This window comes from Patella vulgata, chromosome 3 (genome assembly GCF_932274485.2).
Source record: "Patella vulgata chromosome 3, xgPatVulg1.2, whole genome shotgun sequence".
In the NCBI taxonomy this organism is placed as follows: domain Eukaryota; kingdom Metazoa; phylum Mollusca; class Gastropoda; family Patellidae; genus Patella; species Patella vulgata.
The window spans coordinates 67,513,188-67,523,339 of NC_065881.2; the positions used below are offsets into that span (position 1 = coordinate 67,513,188).

The 10,152-nt window shown below is 34.1% G+C and overlaps 1 protein-coding gene across 1 annotated transcript; it reads right to left on the reverse strand.

The window, feature by feature from the left end:
• Window positions 1-1,019: 1,019 nt before the first annotated feature.
• LOC126814999 (charged multivesicular body protein 3) lies at window positions 1,020-8,195 on the reverse strand. The gene is made up of 6 exons (XM_050540507.2): window positions 8,029-8,195; window positions 6,451-6,511; window positions 5,724-5,903; window positions 5,280-5,401; window positions 3,165-3,279; window positions 1,020-2,677 (listed from the first exon to the last, which is right to left on the reverse strand). The coding sequence occupies exons 1-6, from the start codon at window positions 8,071-8,073 to the stop codon at window positions 2,538-2,540; spliced, it is 663 nt and encodes a 220-aa protein (XP_050396464.1). The 5' UTR covers window positions 8,074-8,195; the 3' UTR covers window positions 1,020-2,537.
• Between the last annotated feature and the right edge of the window lie 1,957 nt (window positions 8,196-10,152).

Genomic DNA, 10,152 nt, shown 5'->3' on the forward strand with positions numbered 1-10,152 from the left:
AAAAACATTTCATATGGGCGGCTTATCTGATGGCCTCATTTCACTCGCAAAAAAGATACTCGCAATGAGTAATTGCTCCACCAATCCTTAGACATTCAGCAATTTGTCGTGGCCTGCTCCTAATCAACCGTCCAATCACGATTTGGGGCAATCTGACCCACCACTCTTGCAGTGCCACGGCCAATTCTTCCAGTGTTGTCCGTTGACATCGACGAACACGTCTCCCAATCAAATTAAACATAACATACTAAAGCAAAGATACGCTTAACAGTAAATCTTATGCAAGAACCGATAGGAAAGCAAACATGGATAGATAAACCAGCACGCGGCAGTTTTCATCAACCCTTACTTGAAGTGTCAAATTTGACAATGAACCCCTCCCACGTGTATGGGAGCTATTGCATGTCGCATGTGCAGATCAGTGGTTCTGTTGGGGCAATAAGTTCTTCATCTGTGAACATACTCTCAAAGTATGTCAAATGTCCATGACATAGGTTTCAATATCCCCTACTTTTTTTGAAGGGTATATTTTGATGTGGATTCAGACTGGGTGTAAATGACACTAATTAACTTTATAGCCAGTTTTTTGTTTTTAGAATGTACAAAATTTATGGATATTCCATAAGGACTTTTCATGATCACATTTCCTCAAATCATACTGTCAATAAGAAGATGATAATTTCTAAAACACTACTATCACCAGTGAATATTAATACAGCTTCTTGTTCATTGGTTATCTTTATAAGTTAAAATTGAGCAGGGGGTGGCTTATGGAATATTTACTAAACTTTGGTTTCAGATGACAAAATGGTAGCTTATGTTACTATGCACTCGCTTCTATTGAACTTGGGGGAAGATCTAAGTTTCATATCAGGGTTATATCACAAACAAAATGAAATGCTGTTTAACGTCCTACTTTTCTGCTCCATACAGACCGATGTATACAGACATTAAGCCATTTTTTAACAGGAAATTTACAAAGACATGTAGCTTGGTATAGTAAAATGAAAAGTTCTAGATCTATAACAATTATTTATTTTTGAGCTAATTATAACAGCTATGTTATGTATATAAAAAAAAAATCTTCTCTCTAGCATTATATCTTACTAAGCTAATTAATAATGATTCTAGACTTTTTTAATAATGCTCAACATATCATTGGTAATTAAATAGAACAGCGCTAATATTACGGCCATACAGTAAATGTTTTTATTAAAGCAGTAACCTTTTTTTTAAACAAGCACAGAAAAGAATATTTTAAACTGCCTTAATTATTTCAGTAAGTTAATTAAATTAAACTAAATTTAATCACCCATGAGCTAAACTACAAATTGAGCAATTAGGACACATTGATTTTTGTCTGTGGATATGATTAGGGCAACTTATCTAGGTTATTTAATACAGTAATATCAATACATTAAACAGAAAACCTTTCAGCAAGCCTTATTTATTAATTTAACAGATGTATAGCAGAAAATCTTCAACAAACATCAACCTTCCCTACAACAATACACACAACTAGATCTATTTAATTAAGGGTTTGTGGGTTTTCATAAAAATGTCTCAAATTTGGAAATATAATATTTTGTATTGCTACAATTTATATAATATGTACATATCTATATTTTTGGATGTATTCATAATATTCTATACCATATATAAATTTTTTTCCTAAGACGATCTTTAAATAATAATAAAAAAAATTAACAGACAGACTACGCACTAAAATATCTGATCATATAAATATAAGGGAATATATTTACAAGATGTATTAGACAAACTTCTTCTAATACAACAATTATTATTTACATAAACAAGGTTTACTAATGATATCAATTGATTATGTACAGTACATGTTATCTTTTACACATTAAAAAAAAATGATGTTTTTTCATTTTTCTTACTATCCCCAATACTGAACTAAAACATTTTCTACTTTGTCTAATCATATAATCTAAAAACTCTATTAAGATGTTATGAATAACTGACCGGAATATATCCTTATCCTAATAATTGTAGAAATTATTATATTTACCATAAAGGAACTGTACCAGATTTATCAGAGACTGCTTGTTTAATGAGACCCTCATTATTATAATATATAGAACAAGCAATTATATAAATCATGAATAACTATAAATATTAGTCGTAACTATATCCTAGATCTTTGTAAGTACAATTTTTTTTATATAACTGTATCCTAGATGCGTAGATTAGATATTAAACCTTGTTAGTGGTTTATGTTTTCAACAATTTCTTGCTGAATGATTATTTAAATGCTGAGTTTCTTTATTCTTTACATTTTGTAAAACTTTTATTTTATATACTTAGTGCATTAACTGTTAATCATTTTTTTTCGACACTCATTTTCCCAAATCCTAAAACTATATAGTGTAAGGTTTGTTTTCTTTGAAGTTGATCTTCATAAAACTATAAATAAATATTAAAATATATATTGTACTATGTAATTTTAACCAGTTAACACTTATTTGATGATGTATGAGATTTTTACAAATGAGATTAAAATATGTTGAAAGTTAACTTCTAAGAGCTTCAAGTCGAGCTTTCATATCCTCCATATCATCTTCATCTTCAACTGGTTGTTGTGGTAAAGCTGAAGCACCTTCTACAACTGGTAATGAATCATCTACAGCTGTTGGAGCTTTACCTAACTCTCCTACAATGAATAATAAGTATTGTAATATATCAACTATCATAAAAATTATTACATTTACATTAATCATAAAATTCACTAATTAAAAACTGATCTATTGCCTCAAGCACAAAGAGCCATATTTCCAAAAGCAAGAATTTGTCCAATGTTTGGTCAACACACACTATTGACTATTTGTCAGTGACTGAATGATATCTCATTGGATCCTCTGGCAGAAATGTTAGTCAAACCACACACCTCATCACCATATTTGGTCAAAGAGAATGACTATCATTCAATATTTAAAATAATTCTATTTAATCATTTGTAATCTATTCGTCCTAATCGAATAATCTGTTAAAATCTACAGTGTACAATGGTCTTTCAAGAAAATGAATGTCTGTTGGGCAAACTGACAGAAAAGTACCCAGTAGTTTAGATAAAAGAACACAATCCTATGTACAATTTGGTAATGCCTATAAATTTTGTGAAGAAGTAAAAATCTATTTACCTGCTGTTATTTCATATAATATCTTATCTACTTCTTCTGCAGCAGCTTCTTCTAATTCTTCTTCATCATCTATACTTTCCATTGTATCTTCTAACATTTCTTCTATAATACCAGCCTATACGAAATATTACATTGCTTCCATAAATAGCTGTTATTATGTATATTTATTTACAAATTGAAAGTAAATGCCATGAATAGATAAACAGTATAATAAAGTCACCAAAAGTTTCCCATTCTTATTTGAATACAAATAGCATCTACAGTGACCGCCCTAGACTCTTAAATTTTTTAGCCAAATCAAAATTTTATTAGCCAATTCTAGGGTGACCCACGCACCTACAGAAATACAGTCAACCGCTGATAGTTCGAGACTACCACTGAAGCGTGCACATTCGCCGTGTCGAGGCCAACTTTCTGACAGTATGATACTATAAATAGCCATGGCACGTGCAATTCTCTACAAATCTATCAACTATTACAGCCATAAAAAAATTATTGTTGACGATTTTGAATAGCAGTAAAATTAAGCTTCTTGGTTATTACAGCAGATTTAGAAATTACGTTCGTTTCATTTTTTAAATCGCTTTATCATTAACTGTACCGTTAAGAGCGGCATCTTTTGGTTTAGTACAAATAATATCTCTGAAACACTCGGGTTAGACAGGAACATGATACTATCAGTAGTTTCATTTTACTTTTACAAGCTTCTTAAAACAATTGTTGAGCTAGCTAACGTGCTCATTTCTAAATTCAATTTCTTGTTCTAGCTTTCTGTTATGTTTCGTAAAAAAGTAGTCTTGATTATCCCGACCTGTCAATCAGCCCTAGAATGGTCGATAGACTGGTTAAGCGAGACTAATTTTAAAACAAGGGCACGTAACCTATCTTTTACTCAAAAGTGTCTGGATGTTATGGACGACACATGGAACCAGTTTTCAGTCTATTATTTATACATGATTAATGGTCATAGCTTATTAAGTACAACATGATCGTTTATTTAGTGACTATAATTGTGTGAAACTGATTTGAGGCTTGGCATATATATAAATATTGTAGCGAAATTGTCGAGATATATGGAGATATTTATTTATGGTGGGTCACCCTACCAATTCAGAAAGTTTTAGCCAAATATTTTATATCATTTTCATTCATATGTTTGTTAATTAAAAATGAAAATAAATGTTTAATATGAACTTATATAGTACACAAGAATATTATTTTATCTCCTTGCCTGTCCATGCAAAAGTTCACAAATTATTATTGAGAGAATGAATGCAGATAACAAAAAAATGTTTATAGGCTATAGGACAGATTAGGCCTACTTCACAGTCACATGATTTAATTTAATTCATCGTCATAACAGAAAAGACACGACGATTCTTTTTAAGACACCACTGATCAAATGCTCTGACAAATTCCAAATTTATGCTTTCCGGTTCATCCATTTTTATAAGCATGAGGTCATTGAGGGTTAGCTCGACGGTCTCGGTTAAGGTCTAATTTTTGTCCATATGTTGATGAAGCCAACAAAGGACTTGCGTCCGAGATGACACTCTCACTCACGGAAGTAGATTCTGGACTAACAGTAGTCGTAGAAAGGAAAAGGAATCTATCCTTATTTTGGTTTTACTAGTATTAGTTGTCATTATTGTGCGTTTTATTTATTTGCTGCGTAAGTTAAGTAAAGAAAACTTGTAGTAAAGCGAATGTAAACAACGTAGTGCCACACAAAAGGGGCGTAACTGTGTTTTATAGTCTCGAGACTCGATCTTTCGGTCGTTGTAATACGTAACATTGACTGATTTGCAACTTGTAAGATTGAGACTAGAGTAATTAATGTACTAAAAATAGACACTCCATCGAGTCGATCGAAAGAAGCGTTGAACGAGACGATTTCAAGTTTAATATTAGAGGATTTACGAAATAACACTCTCTAAAATTCATTCGCCAAATTTTTCGCCAGTATCATCACTTTATTCGCCAATAAAAATAATTGTCGCCATTGGCGAACTGGCGAATGTCTAGGGCGGTCACTGCATCTATACTTGACTTATATTTAGAGAGTTGTTGCATGCAACAGGATTTAAATTAAACAAAAATAACTTGATGCCATACCTTCATCATTTCTTTCGACATTTCTCTCATGGTAGCCATTATTTCTGGAACTTTAACCAATGATTGCATACTCTTCATTACTTCAGAACTTTTCTGTAAGGCACCTGCTAGTCTTAGTGTAGCTAAAAAAGAAAAACATTGTATGAATTTAACTATCACACTTGACTTGGCATAAAGTCTTAGTCATGAAAATTCATTACATCTTTAAAACACTTAAGATTAGTTTGGAGTCGGTCATACCTGGCTTGACTTCTTGAAGTTGTAGTTATTGAGGTCTACCATTAGACAGTTGGAATTGGCAGTAAATACAATAGGATTCAATGTCTTATCTCTTCAAAATTCAAATGTTTTCAATTACAGGATATTAGGATTTAAAACTAAAATACAATCAAAAAATGATTTCAGTATGATCAACTAAATTGACCAAGCTTTGTTTTCACTAACCCAGCTGATTTTTCATGCTCATCTGAACTGAGCTTAGTTGAGCTTTAGATGCATAAAGTCTGTTAACCACTTTCCTGGATTTAACAATTTCTTTGGCTAGGATGGCACAACTTGATTTTTCTCCCTTTTTAGCTGAATCTTTTAACATTCGTTTTGTCTTCTCTTCTTCTCTCTGAATTGCTGAAATTTGGGATAACGAAAAAGGGGTTAAATTTCAGAATCACTATTAAAATTGAGCAATAGAAGGCTTTATTAACAAATGAAAATTAGAGGTTTAATATTTTGTCACTTTCTTCTTTCTCTATTTATCCTACTGAGTATTATTACAGTGCTCATCCACTACTAAGAAAGAACTAACATGTTTAGAGGGAGAAAGGGCAATGCATGGGGTTCACGGTGGCCTGGTTTAGCATCTACTAAAAACATTATAAAGACCAACAGTAACATTATTTTTATTTCATCATTCATAAAAAAAGAGAGAGAGAAATGGGGTTTAATGTCTATTCAACACAAACTTGGTCTTTTTGGGACTAACATGGTTCAATTTTATTTCAATAATTTGCTTGCGCCTAGGAGTCTTTATCTGTGGGAGGAAACTGGAGTCCATTTTTCTAACAGGTCTGGAGAATCCCCCCCTCCCCCAAAAAAACATGTGAATAGTCATGCGTACCGTGGACAGATGACGCTAATCATGGTAATGAACCCCTTATAGATTAGATTACAATACCTTTTATTTGTCTCTCGATAACATAGCCTTCTTTTCTTAACTTATGAGTCCAATCATTCACCTGTCAAAAAAAAAAACGAATTTTAAAATGATATTATGTAAATGTGTCATGCAAACCAATAGTTTACTTTAAAGCGGAGTTTACACGATACAACCAATCCATACAACCGTCGGATGCAACATTCGCATCCGACCAACTCATCAGACAAATGGTCGGATGGACAGCTTGTTGCATGGATAGGATTAGTTCTATTCTCATCCAACCAACCCATGCAATAGCCAATCAAGTTGCGTTATATAAGACAACGTCATATGGTGTATGACGTCATATCTGACTTGGCAACCTGAATTCCTGATTAAAGATGTCTTTTTCTGTCGCTTCGAGTACTTTGACGTCCTATAAAATTGATTCTAAACCTATCTGCGAATGAATTAGAATATTTAATAACACTGTATACGAAGCATGGACTTTGTGGAACCCGCGGCATTAAAACTACACCAAAATTGGGATGAGAAGCGTCGCCTTACTGCAATATTATTGAATTACTAAGAAGGAACAAATGTTAATGTTGCCAAACAACGTATAGATAAGAAGTTTGAACCATTGTATCGTGTAAACAGTCGTCAAATATTTTGCATCTGACGGTTGTATGAATTGAGTGTATCGTCTAAACGCCTCTTAAAGTAGCTAAGTCCGTAACTCAATATCATCCAAAATCTTCGACATTGAAAACACGAATTTGTTTGCAATTTAAATCAGCATTGCTGTTGTGATCTTACCTGGAAAAGATGGGCTTCTGATATCCAATATTTAAGACAAAATAAACATTTTACCATTGGTACACGAATCGTGTACCATAATGCGTTTCAGCGCCATTTGTAACAAGGTGCTCAAAGAATGGGGCTAGACATTTTCCACAAGTCATGTCAAACGGTGATATCATGTTCTTATTTGGAGAGCATGCGCAATAAATAATATCGGTGTTGACTGGAATAACCAGACGCTAGAAACTGACTTGCAGTTGAGACTTCTGGCGTATTTCTCCGAACATAACTGATGACAATTCACAGTAAAACGGACACGATTGAATGTAAAACAGTTTATATAAATTTATATTACATTATTATATGTGTTGCGACCCATTTGTGCCAATTTCTAGGTCCAAAATATTAGCGATTTAGCTCCTTAAAGACCATAATAATCTGCTAGGAAAGAATTCCCATGATTGAAATTTGGGCATTAATCAATGTACAGAGAGAATGCTATATGTTTCTCTTCCCAATCATCTTCGAAGAGCCCTAGGCTTACATTTTCGAATATTATTAGGTTAAAAAGAATGAATTAGATACGAGTATTACGAGTTTGTCAGTTCAGTAGATGTCGTAGATACAGGTTGCAGAAGGTATTTTACACTGAAATTCTTTTGAATATACATAACCACACCCCAGTTACTACTGTACCAGGAGCCATCTCGGAATCAAATAGCCTACAAATTTCCAAAATGCAGTCTCTCTGATTCTGAACCCAGCAACAGATCATGCCCACGAATCCTAAAAAAAACATTTCACAATACATACCAGGTCTTTTGGCGGGCGTTCATTATTTTTACCAAATAGTCCCATCTTTTCAAGATGTCAGTGATTACTCAATCCCAAAAGATTTATGATATCATAAAGGCAATGGCAAATATAAAGATTGAGACATCACCAAAAAGTTGTTGAATAGAAAATCAAAACTTCCGGCGTGCGCGCTCATCGATCAATATACGATTATCCAGTATATAATGTAGAAGTTGTTTCGTGACAATTTTAATGAGAAGATATTTCGCAACACAAACGAAAGTAAAAGCACCGATATTTATAGCTTTGGTTTATCTGGAAATATAAAGCTAAGCGAAGCGAGGCGCCACTATTTTGAATGACGGAGTATTTGACGAGCACGGGCAGTGCTATCTGTACAACCTAATCTCTATAGACTAGGCTACCTTGACTGCGTTAGTATAATGGACTCGTCTTAATTAGCCCAGCCGGATCAGAACAGTAGGACTTTAAACCCCATTTCATTTCATTTTCATACTTCAATGGAACATATTAGTTATTTTATTTTATAGGAGGATGTATCAGAATTACCAGAAGATGTAGTTCATAATACTTTGACCGCTTCAAAATCGAGGAACGTGCGGTGAGTGGATGAGAAAGGGATTGGCGGGAGTAGAGAAAATGGCCTGTAAAAGTGATCCGAATGATGTTTTATAATTTGATAGTCTGAAACATTAATTTCAACAACTATAGAACGGACTTGAACTCCGAGCGCATAAACTGTACAGAGCTCAAAAAAGTACATGTATATATATACAGGGCTTACATAGCGCCAGTAATTGTAATTTATAATGTTTTTGTCCCCCACGCCTTTCGAAGAAAACAGGGTAAACAGAGATAAGCAATTTGATTGGTTGAAGCTTTGGGATACGATATAACTTTAGTTCCAATTAAGTGACAGTGATGAAACTTGGTGTATAGTTTCATTACATCAATACCGTGACTAAGTTCAGCGCTGAGCATTTTCTGCTTAGGCAAAGTAGAGAATTCAATCTGATTGGTCGAGACTTTAGAACATAATAGCTCTCCTTCAAATTTGGTTCTACCTCGGTGAGAGCGATGAAACACCGAGTATAGATTCCTTATATCAATACCTTGACTAAGTTCGATGATGAGAATTTTCTGCTTAAGCTAAGTAGCGATAAGAAATTTGATTGGTCAAGACTTTGGAAAATAGCAACTCTGCTTTTAATTGAGGTATAGATGTTGGCTTAATCTATTTGTTAAGGCCATCTCATTTTTTGCCAAATTCGTTGAGATGTAAATAAGGCTGCTAGGACAAGTGATTGTGGGCAGATTGTAGGTTAGGTTTAGGGTAAGCATTGGAGCTGGGTCCAGGGTTAGGGTTTTGGTTGGGATTAGCGCTAGCCCTGTTTACATTGACCAAACTTGAAGTTGGCCTTATCAAATATATCTAACCCTACAATTATTTAGCATTTCACGTTGGCGTACTCGTGCAAGAAGCCTTGACAACTGGAAATCGATGAAGAGTAAGCAGGGCCACCATTGTCAGGGTACAATGTTTCACATATCGTAGGCTACACAACTTCATAGCCCGTTAGCACAAAATCTTAGTAGGCCTACTACTAGAAAGTTAAACCTCATTTCATTTCATCCCATTTAGTTTGGGTTTTAGTATTACTAATATAGTGTTCTACAGTAAACTTTAGGTCATAGAACCCCCAATTTGATAAATAACTTGAGATAAATAGTGCAGTAGTATGAAGCATCTGTGAAGGTAGTTAAGTGAAATGAATTGTAGATGTTGTGAAAGGTGATATATGTAGTTATCTGGTCGGACATTAACCTCACTATACCTACATCTACTGTTCAAAATACATTCTCAGGCAGTATCTTCTCGCTTTGATTGCAGCTGCTTATTTTATGGGTTTTATTTTTGCGCCAATATATAGCCATTTATTCTTAGTATACCTCTTCTCGTAGGCGTACAGGACTATTCGCTTGTGCGTAGGGGTCTTTAGCAGTGGGGGGAACCGGAGGGCCCGGAGAAAACCCACGAGATTGGACAGGCGATCCTACTCCTTGTCACGTACAACCGGGGAATCGAAATCACGCCAGTTGACTCAATGACAGACCTCATGA